Source organism: Temnothorax nylanderi, unplaced genomic scaffold (assembly GCF_030848795.1).
Source record: "Temnothorax nylanderi isolate EJ_2023f unplaced genomic scaffold, tnyl_v1.0 TNYL_tig0166_pilon, whole genome shotgun sequence".
Taxonomy (NCBI): domain Eukaryota; kingdom Metazoa; phylum Arthropoda; class Insecta; order Hymenoptera; family Formicidae; genus Temnothorax; species Temnothorax nylanderi.
This window is the reverse complement of record NW_027249228.1, coordinates 323,534-341,772: the sequence shown is the minus strand read 5'-3', so window position 1 is coordinate 341,772 and position 18,239 is coordinate 323,534. Positions and strand designations below refer to the sequence as shown.

The window sequence follows — 18,239 nt, the reverse complement described above, 5'->3', positions numbered from 1 at the left end:
AAGCCTCCGCTAAACCAGAAACGCGTCTTTCCACAATTCATAATTTCTCGAAAATTTCTTGCCAATTACGCAAGCGTTTGTGAGATAAGTACGGACTTTATTCACACTAGTTTCAAAAAAAGAAAATAAAAAAGGAATATAAATGGCTCTTTTAGTTTAGAAGAGCAACGTATGAATTCAATATTAATCAACTTTATTTCATGTTATCTAAACCAATCAGTAATTCCAGTCCTAATATTTAACGAAAAGTGGAAAGTGAATTTTCTGTACACATGATTAAATTATTTCTCAACTTTTGAACATTAAAATCATAAATAAAGATCAGATGAAAAATATATAAAATACGAGAAAGTTAAGAAGATTGAATGGTAGTGCACTTTTTTCCGCTATATTTAAATTTCGTTGAAAAGGACGCGTATGATTGCGTAAAATATGAGCACTCTGCATTAATGCGAGATTTAAACGCGAATAGGCGTGCACATCCGGTTGCTCACTGCCATTTCTGAAGAACGAGATGCGCTTAAAGATGAGCCGTACTGGTTGGAGGCAATCATGCCGGCGCCAACCTATTTCATTTGTACCGAACATTTTTCTGGTTTTCTCGTTAGACGCATATATGATGGGACTAATTATCGTTAATACGTATTCAAAAGTAGTTATGGAATTATTTATTATGTTTGAAAATATTTGTAGACTGTATATGAAATCTTATTTTATATACGTTCTTGGAAATGATTTGAAGAATTCGCATAATTCAACAAGTTTTTCCTAGAAATAAATGGATTTTTATAACTGCGCTATTTCATTTCTCATCAAAGAGAGAGTTATTATGGATAATATTTAATGTACTCTCATATTTTCCAATATGACATTAAATATAAATATACTTGAAAGAATTTGAAAAATACGAAAGTAACTATATGATTATCATGAAGCTTACCCTTAGTTTTTTACACGATATCTTTTACACGTCACAAACATAAGGATAAAAATAATTTAAAAAGCACGAAAACGAAATGACAAATGTGTTATTTCTTTCGAATCCTCTCACTGTTTAACATTATCTGGCTTTCCCCTAAAATTCAATATTCACTTAACGCATCCACAGCGATGCATTGCACACAATACGTTCAACCTGGAAACCACTTTAACTCCGTTGACAGCTAGAGTCTTAGACGTACTTAGGCCACTTTGGAGAAGGCGGAGACTTCACTTTCGGAGCAGCTGAGGAACCGATTTGTCATCGGCTTATCGATCCGAGAAACGAACACGCGTCTGAGCACATTATCACCGTGTAATTGACAGATTATTCGGCAATGGGAAACGCGAGCGGTCGCGCGCGGCTTCGCGACCCGGTCGGCCGAGAACACCTCGCGAGAGCTCGGCTCGTCGCGATCTCGCCGATCGGCGACGGGGGCCCGCCGCCGATGGGGCCCCTCGGTACGCTTCGTCTCGTTTCGCCACGGCTCGCTCGCTCGCTCTTCGGGCCCCAGCCAGCGGGGGCGTGACTGGACGTACATTAGACGACAGTAATGCCTCGTGGTAGACGACGCGGTTGCACCGCGTCGGACGCCTAATATGGCCTTTCCACTCGGTTTCCATCGGAACCGGTAACGCGACAACGTGAATTTTCCACGATGCAAAATGACTGGATATCGACGCAAAAAATTTCGGGGAACGTATATATGAACATGGGTTCAACTGTGACAAATATACAGCTGAGAGAAAAATAATTATCTGACGAAATGTCCCAGATGTCACAACACGCGGATGATTTGCATATATCTTCACAATCCGCGGAGGAAGCTGCGTGGGAGGACACATTCATATCGCTTCATCTATCATCAAGATCCCGTATTAAGGATACCGTATCGTAACGGCGTGTCTAATTGATAATCGATACGTTTCTCAAAGACGCATCAAGAAGAGTAAATAACGACTTTCCGTGTACGGTGCGGATGTTCGGTTATCTGGCTCAACTGATAACCTGTTATATCGGCATCTGCAAATATACTATGTCGATTTACACGTAGAAACTAAATATGAACTGTCCAAGAGCTGTGCGTGTAGTATATAGTTTTAGATTTAGTAAATTATCTAAAAATCTTCCGACTATAATTTATGTTAAATTTTTCTTAACGATCAAGTCAGCAGAGAATAATATTTCTCAACTTCTTAATTTTTGACATTAAAATCTTCATAAAAAACTAATCCTCAAATTATAAATTCGTTAAAATTTAATTGAAAGTTTGCTTAAAACAAATATGCTTGGTATTTATAAATAATAACGGAATGTATGCAGGGATATCTATTTATTTAATATTGGCATAAAATATAGAACATTTTTAATAAATCATGAACATTGTAAGATAGATAATTTTTTACTGCACGAAATGACAGGCAGGATCGTATTTGCAGGAATAAAATGAGTTAAAATTGTCAGGATGCACTCTGTCGTTAAACAGTATTATCACGAGTTTCCATGCGGGTGGTTTCGCGCACGCGATAAAAGCTTGTAACAAGCAACTTTAATTTAAATCACTTGAGAGCGAGAAATGTTAAAAGCGCTCTGGAATAACATAAAAAAATTTAGAATTAATTGATACATATAACGCATAAATGCAAATTTGAACAAGTGAAGAAATCATCCAGTTGTTATGAAATAAAAATGTTTTTAGAAGATAAAAAAAATTTGATGTACGATAAGATAGAAATCAGAGTATATTTATTGTTATCGCGAATAATTATAGCCCAAAAAATTATAATCTATAAAAACATCATGAATACGATAATTTTTCCATAAAATTAACTTCGTAAAAGGAGAAAACGTAAGAAAGAGGGAAGAAGAAAAATGGAAAAGTTCTACTATTAAATTGTAATTGGAAGAATAATAAATTTTTAACTTTAAATAACAGAGAGAACTAATTAGAGATTAAAAGATAAGAAACTAAAAATTTTTTTAGTAATTGGATCTTTTCTTATTGTGATTTTAAATTATGGCTTTTTTATTTGAGTTTAAATGATACTCCGACGTCTTATAGAAATTTCAACGAAAAGGGGAAATCAGGTCGCAGGGGTCAATATCTAAATGTGGTGTCTTGACAATGACGAAGCCGTTTTTGTCCACGACAAAATGTGGAGCGGAAGAGGATAAGGAAAAATAATTATCTTCAAACAAGAAGAACCGACAGCCGTAGTGTATCATTCGTCTCTCGTGGAACAATAACTTTCCCGTCATTAAATTGTCAGGTTAATTAAATTGTCAGGAGAGTCGCAGCTATGTTGTGATTAGCCTTTGAATCGGTCGACACGTGAACGCCATGATTATTCATCAAGTTGCTGCTTTATGCATTTTATTTTATGACACTTTTATTTACTGAGCATTATGCATGAGATAAAGGCATTTAAATCACGGCCAGAAAAAATAAATAAGCGAAGAAGCATAGACGAATAGGAACATTGTCAGCAGAAATTATCGTTTAGATATACAGCTCGCATACATTACTTTAATTTAATTTACAAGAGAATCTTCGTTGCAATTTAGACATTTATGATGTATGTACAGTACAAAGAATATATACAGTCCGCAATTTTTTCCGTGTATTTGTTATGATATCCATAATATCTATATGTATAAGATCTCTTTTATCTACACATTACCGCATATCAATTTATGCAACTTTTTTTTAGCAAAACTTCTTTTTTCAACGCATGCTTTTGTCAGTTCCAGCGATTCTTTTAAATATCTTCAGTAAAGATCTCTTATTTTTCAGTTTCAGCTCTTCTATAATTTCTTATATCTTTCTCGTCCAGATTAACGTCTTTCTGCAGCTTCTCTACATTTCGTTTACTGTACACCGTCGCGATTCAACTCAACTTGCGCAACTGCGAATCGAGCGGGAATCACGTGTCGAGCCGAGTCTCGCGACAGCGGAGCTCGCTTCGAGCACGTCAAAATATCGTCACGTTCGGTGCGTCGACCCTGCTGCTGTTCGCGACGAAGCGGAACAGGACAGGTTCGTTCGTTCGTTCGTTCGTTCGCCAGGGCTTTTCGTTGCACCGCTCGCGACGCTCAGCACAGAAATCGCGACGGCGGCGACGATTCCCCCGTAGAGACATCACGATGGGTAGGTAGGTAGGTAGGTAGGTAGGTATGCATGCGCGCCGGAAGAACCGTTATTCAACCTTAAGGTTTAAGGTTCGTTCTCCAAGTAACCCGCGTCCGCGAGCCTATTCGACCAGACGCACGCGCGGATTTCCGCGTTCCGACGTTCAATTATCAAAACTGTCTGCACCTTTAATCCTCTAACGAATTGCCGCCGTATAAGAAAAATATCGTACTTAAATAAGCCCGTGTATTTTACAACTACAGTTAAATACTGCAAATAATGAGTTTACTTCATCTATCTTTTCATTATTCTGTGCATTTTTCACTCTATGTATCTTCTAGATCTTCTATTAAATTAAATCCTTTATTTAACCTTATTCTGAGTCTTTCTGCCAAGTTTATTAAGTCGTTATTTTTCATCTCTGGGGGTCTCTTAATTTTATATCATTTTATATTTTGATTTTGTATCACGTATCGTTTTATATCATGTTATACCATTGTATCATTTGGATAATGATAAGCTCCACGTATGTAGATTCAAGATAAAAGTTAATCTTCTTATTTACGGGAGGCAGATCTCGAATCATAAGGCGCCGGTATATCGCGCCGCGTAATGAGCACTTGTCAACGGGTGTTCGCAGGTCAGGATATTCGCAGCCTAATATAACTCGCGTGATATAACGCCGCGTCGAATATTATGCGGGTACACACATTGTGCGCTCTTTCCACCTTCGTGTGAAAGCGCCATTCCGGGCGAGAGCGAGACACGGAGAAAGACCAGACTCGTTCACACGGGGGGTCACAGCTAGCCCCAAGAGAGCAGTCATTGACATTGGCGAAAGAGCGAGCGGGACGAGAGACGGAAAGATGAGAAAGCGTAAGAGAGAGACGACGATACGTCTTCGAGAAACGTGACTAATATGGTCTCGCGGTGTCTTTACACGCCGCCTCGACCGACGTCCTCTCCGATTTCTTCACTGTCGCGAAGTTATAACAGACCCTGCTCCTTCGTCACGTAAAACAAAGACGAAGAGTCAAGAGGCACGAGGGAAAATTAATTCCGCCGGCTAATGTCAAGTCACGATTGTTGAGAATTTTATCCGTGAGATTTTCCTTTCGCGACTTTGCCGGCCCGGAAAATGTAATGCAAGGTGGTTGAGTAGAAGAAAAATCGATTAAGGATCTCGCAACGATGTTGACGAACGAATCGTAAGATTCAACTAATTTTTAATAATTTCATAATTTTTCTGTATTATTATTTATCGCGTAGGGGTCTGTGATCGAGAACGGAAACGTGGGTCGTTAATGAGGGAATTCATCAAAAAGATCGCGATTCAAACCTGCACCTTCGAACGGAGGCACGAGGTAGCAATTTTCGATATATTAAAACAATTAAAGGCTTGTAGGAAAATATACGATGTGGCAACCGTACGTGAGGGTCGAAATTGCAGGTGCAATCCGCTGCAATATTAGCAAATTACATGGCGGAGTGGCATTAGGCAGTATACGCCGAAGATGCAAGAATGTGTCTAATTACATGCTCGTCCCGCCACGAAGAATCGCTTAAGAGGAAAATTATCCGCTGTTGAAACTCTGTGAAATGCTTGAAAGAACAATATGGTTCTTTTAGCATACATCTAATTTAATTATAATATTATAATATACAATTTATTAGTAATGTATTTCTATATTTGTATATACGTATATGTACAATAAAATAATTTTTTATTAAATTTATTATTGAGAAAGCGACTTTAAAATTAAGTTAATTATAATTAAGATAAAAATCAGACTTTAAAATTATTAAATTCATGCAATTTCCAGCAATTGAAAAATCTAATTTGTCTTCTAAAAATGTTTAAGTAAAGATATTGAAACGTTTCCGACAAATTTTCTATTTCTTCTTCAGATTATTTGTAAATAATTCTATGATTTATGAAGCGCGATAATATCGATTTCCACCATCAATCCTTCAATCATCTGTACGTTCATTCCTATAACAGCAGGGTGCATGATATGTGAGGATTTATTTCTTTTTAAAGTAACAAATACCTGAATATAATGCGATATTTACGATCGCGATTACAATTTAACTTTATATAAATGAAAGAATGTAATTTATATCAAAAGAATGATAGTAAAGCTAATTCTATAAATTTTTTGTGTGCGTTTATTTTAAGGATTAATTCGTCTATCAAGAAAATTAATTGTAGCTGTTTACCAGACATTTCTACTACTTGAAAGCGGTATTTCACTTTTACTCTTATCACTACGTTAATATTCTTAATATTCTAGATATTAATTTTACTTTTAGCGTCGTTTCAAGTCAAGACCGTTCTCTAACTCGGTAGCAGATAACGATTCGTATCTACCGAGGTAAGTATGAAAAAGAGTATATTTATAAAATATATTTATAATCAGCTGGATAGAGCAGAGAGAGCGAACAAGATTTACTTAGGCGGCGGAGCAATCTTGGATAACGCCAAAACAGGTTTCGCGCGAATGTCTTACTTCTTCCTGACGACGACGATTCGACGGTATTCGACAGTCGCGCTGCCTGGTCTGCGTTCATCGGACTTTACTCCTGCGGGCAGCAGGTAAGTAGAAAGTACAATATAACGCAAATAACGCTGATAAAGCGCTTGCCGCACGTATATCGTGAGTAAACAGGGATTGAAATCGTAAACGTTCCGATTTATTTCAGCTGACAAAGAAGTTTGGCTGTAAATTTAAAAATGTGTCAAATTGGAGTATCTCCCTAGCTAGAGGAATTATCCTTTCTCATGATTGAAGAATGGCTTGATAAAGAAACCTTTAAAAATAAAATTACAGAGTTTGTTGAATTTTTTCTAATAGTTTAAAAATTATTACATCAAAAGAAAGATAGAAATTATTAATCTTTTTATAATCTAAGAGAAAAATAAATAAGATTTTATCAAATTTATGCAAAATTGCAGTCTTTCTGTATTTGCGACTTGGTAAACTTTTTTTGTAAAGTGGCAAAGAATGCTAAAGATTCGTATTACATATCACGTGCACGTGATTTCCGATTAACCTGACACATTACGCATTGAACGGCAATTAAGCAATGCAATTTATGACAAGTGTATAACATGATCTACTTATGCTGATCAAAGTTGTTACAGAGACGGTTAAATTAATAGAACACAAGGTTGCATGTTGAATGAAATATATTTCATGCAAGGGCAATGTGTTAAGATGCCGCTTCGTATCTTAAGAAGAAACTTAATGAGATAACTAAAGATATCCATGCATGGTTAAGAAAACATTTCCACCTAACGCGTGAATTATTTTAATTTATGACATAAATTGTTAAGCCTATAATTTGTGTCTCCTTTAAATGATTGAAAAGCATATAAAGAAATAAATAAATGACAGAGATAAGTAAAGAAAATAAATGAAAAGATGAAATAAAACGACAAGAATGTGATAAATCGTGGAGAAAAGACATGAATAATAAATCAGGAAATATCACACGCAATACATTCTTTTGAGTTAACGTTCTGGAAAAGAAGAGAGATAAACTAAAGGAGATAAAACAAGGTCTTTTTTATCAGTCGATTTGATAATTCGTTCTTATTCGTCGGCCGGCAGCCGACTATCAAAATAAAGTGATTCACGCGTTAGAGAATCCAGTGTCTTTACGTTCCATCGCTACAAAACTTTTCCTCGTTCCTAAATGATCATTTTCTCCTCGTAATTATCCTATTCACGAACCAAAAATTCCTGCCAGCTCCTTATCCTCCATTTGCCCGCAGCGCGAAACGCATGATCAGCATGTCCACCAACTCTGAATCCGACGCGACTCTCATTCACAATACATTCGAAGCGTAAAACTTCGACCAACTTATACTTAAACTGTATTGGAAATTGCAAAATATATGTCTCAAAAGGTCTATCTTTTTTAATCTATAGGGATCTCTTAGCTCTTTCTGTAAAAGTTTATTTAAAATAATTGAAGAGAGAAAGAAAGAGAGAATATATAATATTGTATATATAGATAAAAAATATATATATATCAATTTAGAATCACATTTTAAATTTTAGAATAATGATTAATGAAACTATTTTTTCTCATTGAACAAAAATGAAAGAATTGTATTAATCTTAATTTTCATCATAATACTTTTTATTAATCTTCTTTTCCTTTCTTTCTTGGAGAGTGTGAATAGGAGATTATGGTTTTATCATAATTTTCACACTATAAATATTAAAAGTCGATTACCCGGACTAGCCAATAGCCATTAGCGACACATGTATCTAAGAATTTAATTCTTCTAATATTCTTTATGTGTCTTGCAGATCTCAGATTAAGATTTGAAAGATTTAGAATAATTTCTGAATTTTTTTTTTAGTAATACTTCCATCGGTTACTTGAATCGTCGACGAATACCGCCGAAATTGGATTAATTTTAATTAATCGTAGCATTTTGCACAAACTTTCTTTCATTTAGGGACCAATATTGAAGAGTGACGTTGGACACATCATCGCTATAACAACGAGTCTCCGTTCAACAACCTTCACTACCAGACGCACTATATTTCACCGATTCCGGGCTGGAGAAAAGGCCCTTCACCGCGGCCTTTGAGGCCTCACGTTCCGAAATAAGTGTCGAGCGAGAGAAATTACCCCTGGTCCTCGTCGGCAGCGGCTCCTTGCTGAACGATGCGAACCACGTCCGTCGTCGACATCGTCGGCACTCACGTTGCCGTGGCACACACACACACACACACACACACCGATGATCACCGATCACACATCCTGTGCCGCTCCTCCTCCTCCTCTTCGAACACCCTCCGAAGAAATTCACCTCGATACCGCGCTCCTTCGGCGATCGGCGGAAATTCTCTTTTCGAACGCGAACTCGCGAATTCAAATTCTCCTCACTACACTCTGCGGTTAACGCACGTGTGTTCGCCAGACCAGGCCGGGTTAAATGCTGGGTGTCCAGGCTGACTGGCGCCCGTCAAGGCTACCGATATGGGAGAGCGAAAGAGGGATCCGGGGGTCCGTTCTGCGGCCACGGGCCCCGATATGCGTCCTCGTGCGTTTACCTGGTCCCCCTGGAGGAGGAGGAGGAGGAGGAGGAGGACGAGGAGGAGGAGGAGGTGGTGGAAGAAGAGGCGGAGGCGGAGGAGCGAAACCACGAGGAGCTGCACACACGGCGGTGAACATCACCTCACTGAGGCCCCAGACGAGTGTCGTGCCGCACCGCTCGTCGTCGGTCTTACCTGTGCACATGTATACGCACGCGGCGTTTTTCCTCACTTGTCTATGTGTGTGTGTGTGAATGCCGTGTTCTTTTACCTCTGCACACGCAGACAGGTGTACACGATTCTTGATTGGATTGTATGTGTGCGTGTGCACGCGCGCGCGCGCATGTGTAAACTGGCGTGGCACGTTCTTTGCGTTCTACCTGTTTTGTGTGCACACACAAGATACGGTGAAGATATTCTTTTCCTTCTATCTCGCGCACACGACGCGGGTATACGAAAGTGTGACTCTTTTGATTTGCGTGTGTTACGTGTAAACTGGTGTGGCGTGTTTTTGCCTCTGTGTGCGCGTATACGAGTGTGTGTAGCGTTACTGCTCACGCATACAAACGCTTAACGCTTCATTTGTATGGGTAACGGCGCCGCGTGTTCTTTTACTTCTACCTGCAGCGATAATCTGACTCTTGGTCGTGTGCGTAGTTTGTGTGTGTATATCGAACCGATCGCCGGGTTCTCTTCCTCCTGCTGCCACTAGCCGATGAGGAATTCTTGGCTTTATGTGTGAGGATGTGCGTTTGTGTGGCGCCGTTTTACCTGCTCCATAAGGTGTGCATTGGCATTAGGAAGAGATCGTGCGTACACAAGTGTGTGTATATGTGTGTGAGCATACTGCATAGTGTGGGAGATCAGTGATGTATGACGGGACTGGATGTCCCGAGAAGTCCAAGGGATTTAAAATAAGATATTTAATTAAAATAACTTTGAGAAACACGAAAAGGATAATACACTCAACGAAGTCATTCGTTCAATTTTCGTCGAAATCTCAAATTTCGTCTGCGTGTATTTTTTCATTGTATAAAGGACTTTTAGTTAAAAAATGTCACTATATTTATTAAAGTCTGATAAAATGTTTTTGTTTTTGAAAGAAATATCTTTCTTTAAATTTTTTCTTTTTTTGTTTTCAAAAATCGAAATAAATATATTTCATCAAAAAGTTCATTATGTCTTGTCACATTTGTTGTAAAATATAGTATTGGAAATACATATGTCTTTCATAAATATGACTGATTGTAAATAAGTATTCCCCGATACATCAATAATCTAATCGATGGCAAGCAGTGCAATGAATATGACGTCAATAAATCATCGAATCGTTTTTTTTTTTTTTTACTTTGAATCGTCTGGAAGCGGAATAATTTTGCTGGAGAAGGGAAAGAAAACGCGAGCAGTATCGCAGGAAGTAATTCGATCGCGAGTTTCTATTGTGCTTGCAGCCAATGTTGTTGCCGCAACTTCCTCCACGTGATTTATTCGCAAGAAGTACTTATTGGTTCTGTCATATGTAATTTTCCAAGTGAACATTCCTTATTCAACCGTGTTCAATATAACCAAATATCAGAAAGTCCGATCTCTGTTCTGTGAACAGCCTTGTTCTATTCATTTATTGACGATTTATTAAGAAGAGAGACGTTGCAAGATCATATCTTCAATATCATTCTATCGCGAAATTATCTTTATAATTCCTATCCATCATAAATGAGACGAAATAAATATAAATTAAATATAGTAAATCAGAGCAGAAAGTCGTATAACGATAGTTGATAAGTCAATGGCATCCCAATAAATTATTTAAATTATGTTTATATCCCGGCTTATATTATAATTACTGTCAGTTATTTATAAATACGTTATCTCAATTATTTTGTAAATTATTTATATGTAATTTTTTATTAATTATTATTTGAATTATTTCATACATAATCCTTATTGCACGCTCTGTACCGGCGGGCACGTGATAGTACACAGGTCATTTTCATACTTTCAATCTCTTCTTATTCCTTTCCTTTCCATCACTCACTCAGTGAACTATTGTGTGATTCTGCGATCTTTCTCTCTCCCTTTTCCTCCCACCCTCTCTCCCTCTTTCTTTCTCTTTCTGGCGAATCTTGCATGGAAATGTATCTTGCACACTTAGGTGAGCTGCAACGAAAATTTGAAAGGATGCAGAAGGCTTACTACCTGTTGCACTCGACTTGCAATTGCATGTATGTACTTGTCGCAAGAACGTAAACGCATCGCGTGAGATGCAATACAATATAGGATGGTGAACAGCTTGGGTGCATTAATGCGTTTTGATGCACGCTAACAGCCCTATCGTAAATAAATTTGCATAAGTACAATTAAGTTAGCATGCAAGCCTTAAATGCTTTTATGACCTTTTTTTATATTGATCATATGCCTATACATATAAGATTTTGTGAAATAATCTATTATAGCAAAATGCACAAAAACTGTAGTAGTAAAGTAATATAAACATATTATAGATGTGTTGCTTTATAAATAAGCTTCAATCGATTTATTAATTTTTTATGATTAGAAACATCGGATGATTAGAATTATCGTACTATATGAGTTTTGCAAGATTGCTTCTCAAATTTCATTCACGCATCGCTGAATGCCAAAGCAATCACTTGAAATGCATTCGAAAATCAATGCACGAATTAATCTCGGTTTTAGATGATACAACAGTATTATCTTGATAGTAATGAGTAATTTTATATTTTAATTCACTTGCTTCCATCGAATTATTCCTGAAATTCTTTGTCAAATTGGATAACACATTTTAAAAAATAATAAATTCAGATAATTTACATATTATTAAAACTTTTATAATTACTTTTTTTCAGATTTATGTTTTATATCAAACTATTGTAAAAGATAGATGTTTAAGTGTTAGAAAAGAAGGAGTTAGGAAAGAAGAAAAACTGACAGAAATTACGACGATAATAATAACGATGAGAGCATCAATAATTTTCTTCAATGACAGGATATAGCAGTTACGATTACAAAATATATGACTGCGTCCTTACTACGTTACAAAGCGTATAGTTCGTCATCAAAATACTACATGTTTTCAAATCATAAAGCCGAGAGACAACGGCGAAGGTCAGAGAATCGACTCTCAATAATAAACGAATGGTTGGTTTTCAGTTTCAATATATAAAGTTGTGTACATATATATGAATAAATCTTACCGTTATTCGATTTGTTCAAAATCATATAAAAGGTTCTGACGTTAATTAAAAGCTATTAAAGCTGTTTGTTCTATATGTCACTTAAATCCTAAATTCTAAAAATTCTCTCACGATACGAGAAAAATGCGAGACAAACGCAAAATATGGGAAAAGTTCCGTGAATTTGCTTTTTCTTCTTCTTGGATGTTTCGATCGTTCTTTCGTTTCTGCAAATTTTTCAGGTTCGTTCTCGAAATACTTACATGATCCTCAACAGTTCCCAACCTCGAGCATCTTCCACCCTCTGAAGAGCCTCGAGCAATTCGTCTATATGTTCTTCCTCCATCGATTACATCACATTACGCGATGCTTCTAACAAAATAAGATTCACCCGAACTTTTGTATTTTCATCGAAAACGAGACTATTAGCGGTATCCCCGATTGTACGTGCTGTCGGGCGTCACGTACGGCGTCACACTGGCTCGGAATGTTGATACCGCCGATACCGGCGCGGCTTCCTGGGGTGGTAAATGTGTCCCACAGCACATTCCATTTACATCTTACATCCTATCGACGTCACGGCGCGAGTGACGCGAATAACCTAATGAGAGATAATATCTTTCGCGCATCTCGAGAAAAAAAAAGTCCATTTGTCTTCATATATCATACAAAAATCACTTTCTTTTAATTTCTTTTAATTAATTATCTATTACGTGAAAGACATATATATAATATTACTTTCCTAGTGTTACGTATGTGTATGCGTGTGTATAATCCAAAGTAATCCATATTATATTGCACCCGCGATATATTAGATAAATATAAGGAATGGCGAAAACATTTGCGTCGCTCATCAATAATGAATTAATCACATGGTACATGTACAAATCTCAGAAAAATACAGGAGAAAGAACTTTTGGGATATCACAATATACCATATATATATATATATAATTTTTTTTAATGTACAGATTTCTTGACCAATACGGATTCGATTTGATTTCTTCTCGTAAAGTAATTTTGCAAATATCTTCTGAAGCATCCAAATTGGTCGAGGAATCTTCAGGCGAAAGAAAATACAGGGAATTTAGAATACCCTGTGTATATATATAGATATATATACATATGTGTATTTCCTGTAAAGATTTCGATGGACTAAGATGCGAGGACTAAGAACGATTGTATGCATTTTTCTTCGCAGAATTCACGTTTTAAATGGACATCTTAGCTTTGTTCTTTTTCGAACAACTTCCTGAACTGGTGCGCGCTAGTGTAATAAGTTAGAATGTGACGAGTGTAGTTTGTTTCACTCTAACTTATCGCACAAATGTACATTAGTTCAGGAAGTTCTTCGAAAAAGAACATACGGCTTGCGTCGCTGGTGTAATCACGATTCGGTGGAAGGTTTTTAAATGTATTTGAGTAGTGATATATATACACACTATTAGACAATTATATCCGAAATTGCGGCACGTCGTGCAATATGAACAGTCTTTTTTTAGAAACAATTTATACGTATATATATTCACATATCGCACAATAGATTCCAAAGATCGAACGAACCATTTTCGTCCTCGGATCTTCGCGAGATCATACGCCATTCGTGCAATACCGAGGTGTTCGCGAAGTTATAAAAGAGCCATCGCGATATCGTACCATGAATAGTGGAATTTTAGGATTCAATTGGCGTCCCGAAAAGCCGAGATCTCATTCGGTGCAAAATCGAAGGCAACAATGCGCAGCGAATCGATCTTTTATGGCACGAGAATTTCGTTATAATCTCATGATACTTTAAGAATCTTTCTTGGGGTACCAAAGATTTTGATGATTCTGAGTGTGTGAGTGTTAGGTCTGTATGGTCTTTTATTATATAAATTTCTAGTGCTGGTCTATAACCTTGCTTTAAAGGTATTTAAGCTCTAAGCCGTAAGAAATTGACCAATATCAGTCGAGTATTCTCCTCACATTCTACTGTGATTGATCAATTTCTTACGGCTTAGGGCTTAAAGCACTTATTGTAGACCAGGACATATGTTGTTAAAATATTCGAAAGTTAATTTGCGCGAATTTGGCATTTTTACAGAAAAATGGTATCATGATAGTATCCCAATTCTGTACGTATGAATTCGCGTCATAGTACGATAAATATATATCCAACTGTGTACTTTCCCTATGATGGACAATCGTACGTTTAATAGTAAAAGTACGAGACACATGTAGATTATAAAATTGACAATTGTTGCGCAATGACATCAGGATATTGGCGAATGTACAATGCTCCAGAGATATCTACCTTTTTCGTTCTTCTTTTTCTTTTCTATACATAGTCGCATAATCGCGGAATTCGCGAAAAACTCCGTAATTGTCAGACTCCGCGAAGAGACAGGATTTACACATAAGAGACTATCGCAATCGAGTCGTTCGTTTTGAAAATAATGTGAGGATATAACTTAAACGAAATAAAAATAAATCTAAATTAGCTAGATAAAATCAGCTTATTAGAATAGAATATTTAAATAAAAAGTACAATATTTAAATTAGATTGGAAATTCTACTTGTTTTAATAAAGATTTTTACCGTACGATTTTTTTCCGTCACTTTCAAAATGAACGCCACGATTTTGCATAACACGCACACACAAAACTGCATTCAACCATGTACATAAAGAGACGCATTCATTATTCTACATTCACCCAATAACTTTGCTATTGCTCCACAATTTTTTTTCATATATTTTTCCCTTTTGTAGTAACGCGCAAATTTGCTCTTAAGACTTTGCTCACGGTAACACTTGCTATCGGTGTGTGCCTTTAACATCTTTATTCTAACTTTGAATCACGATTAATCTAAGCAAGAAAATGGACTTGCAATCGATTTTACCACACTCCCCCAGAATTCGTTTACTCTGAATGCTGTATTAGTGAGCAATATCAAGTTGGAATTGATGATAAATAGAAATGATTCAATAATCTTCAATAATAATCTTTTTATCTCGGTGAAATAAAAAGATGCTTTCGAAAGCTCGTCAAGGACTTAATAGTCACCATTATTCTGATAGAAAGTTGATGAAACTGACTATTTAATGTGAGAATCTTTCATAGAAACTCTAATCTCGACATTTAAATCCAACAACGAATGTCAAAACCGAAAAATTTTTACCTTGTAACTGGATGGCTTGGAGTCAAAAGGACCAAAGATTCACAATATCCTTTTGTCTTTCAATTTCAAGAGTAATCCGGCACGTTTATCGTTGGATCAACATCGCGCGATATTAGATCTCTTAACCTATCTTAACGCTGCGAGAAAATCTTTAAGATAAAACATTGCGTCGACTAAAATCAGAATCCGCATATCGGAATTAGAGAAAAACGAGGGTTTATGATTATCGTGACTCCGCCTTCGTTTTCGGCGGCCTGAAGGCTTTTAATTTCTTTGCCTTCTTCTGCTTTGTGGCGCTTGTGCCGGACTGAAACGCCTTCCAGCTGTCGACGCGCGATTGTCTGGACTCCTCGAAGTTTCGTTGCCATTCGCGTTCCATTGCTGCCTGGGCTTCCGCAGATAATTCTTCTTCGCGTTTTCTCTTACGTTGTTCTGCATCTCTCGTGGCTAGTTCTCGTCTGTAAACGAAAAAGAAACGATTTCAGATTTCAGATAAATATATTTAAACGCTCAGAGATAAAGCGTTTAAGGTAAATGAACCAATGCCGGGACACTTAAGACCTATGTCTGGACATCTTTATCATTTTTGTTCGCTAGCTTTATGAAATTGTTTATATTATGCGAACTAGACTAATTGTTTATCATTTTAGTTTTTAAATAAGTATAACGCGAATTAAAATTAAAGATAAAAATATAATACAAGTAAAATATTTTTATCTTTGATTCTATGATTTTAAAACGCGTTATAACTTATTTAAGGACTCAAATGGTAAAAATGTCAGACATAGGTATGTGTCCAGGCATTGGTACATTTACCTTAGTTTACTAATTTCTTTCTAATACCTTAATATACTGTTTACTGTTTAGAATAAAGATGTGAACTGACCTTCTTCGCTCCATATCGGCGAACAGTTTCATCGTCATAACCCAGACTGCGTGTCTGTAGCCTTCCTCAGTTTCTTCCTCCAAAAGTGTCGGTCCCGAGTTCTCAGATCTTCCTTCTTTCTTCTGCTTTTTCTTTTTTTCTGCAATCTTTAAATTTCGATATTACATATCATACAAAAATTGACTAGAACGCAATGCGCTTTGTTGCAAAGGACAAAACTACTATACTTACCATGTGATCAGTTCGAGCTTTTGCCTCCTCAATAACGTCCATACATTTTGATCTAGTTTCCTCATTTTCCAAAGTTTTCCACGCCTTATTAACAACTGCAATTAATAAGATATTTTTTTTACAGATTTACATATTTATCAATTATAGCGCATATATTTTTTTGAACTTGAATCTGTTATATGAACTGAGCCTGTTATATTTACTTTCAAAGGCTTGCTGTGCTCTTTCAGCGTCATCTTGATTTTTGTCTGGATGCACCAAAATTGACATCTACAATTTTAGAATCAACAAATCAGAAATTAAATTACAATACAATCAGAATTAAATTATAATACCTCTTATTCGGAGAAAAATATAGATAGATACGTACACGACGGTATTTCTTTTTTATTTCCTCTATCTCTGTGCTTGGATCAATTTGTAAAACTTCAAATGGATTCAAATTGAAGTAGGATGACCCAGGTCGCAGTAGTCTGTCAATTTGTTGCTTGGGGGTCAGGACAGAATCTCTCTTTTCAATTTCTTTAACCTATAGAAAAGTACAATTGCTTTTTGAATAATGATATGAAAATAATTATATAACAAGTGTATATAATTAATTATATTATTAATAAATACAAGGCATAAAGATGTAATAATGTGTAAACAAATTAAATATAATTAATCCAATATTAAATTTTTTGACAATAAAACGTAAAAAACTTTTACTACATGAAACTTTATCATATATATATTCTGTCAGTCTTCTTTAAATTGTATAATAATAGAAACTTATTTTTAGAATATCCACTATATATAAAGTAAGTGCTATATAAGCAAGTATGAATGTCATGGTAGAAGAATGCAAGAAAAATGCAATTATGCCGAGGTAAGCAGTTTTGCAAATGAATGCTTAAACAACAAGGCTGTTATCAGGGGTGTCGTGTTTATCTTCCTCAAACCGAGCTGGGGAGAATAAAGAATACAATTACGAATTGGACAACTATAACTTCGTTAGAGAAAGCCTTGTTAAATAAAATACACGTTTATCGTAATGATAATTCCGATAGTAATTCTATAAAGTGTAATTATATAGAAATAGAACACATAAAGAGACCTCGATACAAACATGTCCGTGCAGGTTAGGCGAGTTCTAATGTTTACAGTGTTAATCTTGCTCGCAAGATTCGGCTACATACGATAATGAAGGACGGTTAAAACACAAATAGACATTGCGAGACAACTGTTATTATTTTATTTCCAGCATAAAGTGATACTTGTCGTGGTTACTGTTCCGAGCTTTGTTTACGTCGCCGTTCAATAGCGAGAGGATTGAGTATCGTTTCGCCGGCGGCACCGTACGTAAAGGGACGCTGAGATTAACGGGAAGTCGCGTACCTCCGTGTAAAATTCGTTAAATTCATCCTCCTTCTTGGCGGGATTTTCACTTGATAAACTGGAGTCGGTGGAGGCCATCTTACTTTGTTACAAGGCTCGAGAGGCTCCCGATGGTGCTGCCGACTGGTGGAAGATCGCGACTTTATCGGCACAGCTGATGCAGCGTCGCTCATGACGGTACCTGTCTTATCAACATTTAAAAAACGCTAAAAGATTGACAAAATTAACT

At 36.5% G+C, this 18,239-nt stretch overlaps 2 protein-coding genes across 2 annotated transcripts in view; both read right to left on the bottom strand.

The window, feature by feature from the left end:
* LOC139777837 (uncharacterized) overlaps window positions 1–13,606 on the bottom strand; it is a 51,438-nt gene extending 37,832 nt beyond the window's left edge. Inside the window, exon 1 of the mRNA XM_071715475.1 lies at window positions 12,621–13,606. Coding sequence (XP_071571576.1) covers window positions 12,621–12,703 — 83 coding nt within the window. The 5' untranslated portion in view covers window positions 12,704–13,606. The remainder of the gene's footprint in view (window positions 1–12,620) is intronic.
* Window positions 13,607–13,757: 151 nt separating this feature from the next.
* LOC139777839 (dnaJ homolog subfamily C member 8) lies at window positions 13,758–18,141 on the bottom strand. The gene is made up of 6 exons (XM_071715477.1): window positions 18,011–18,141; window positions 17,004–17,162; window positions 16,837–16,903; window positions 16,634–16,728; window positions 16,403–16,548; window positions 13,758–15,974 (listed from the first exon to the last, which is right to left on the bottom strand). The coding sequence occupies exons 1-6, from the start codon at window positions 18,086–18,088 to the stop codon at window positions 15,740–15,742; spliced, it is 780 nt and encodes a 259-aa protein (XP_071571578.1). The 5' UTR covers window positions 18,089–18,141; the 3' UTR covers window positions 13,758–15,739.
* Between the last annotated feature and the right edge of the window lie 98 nt (window positions 18,142–18,239).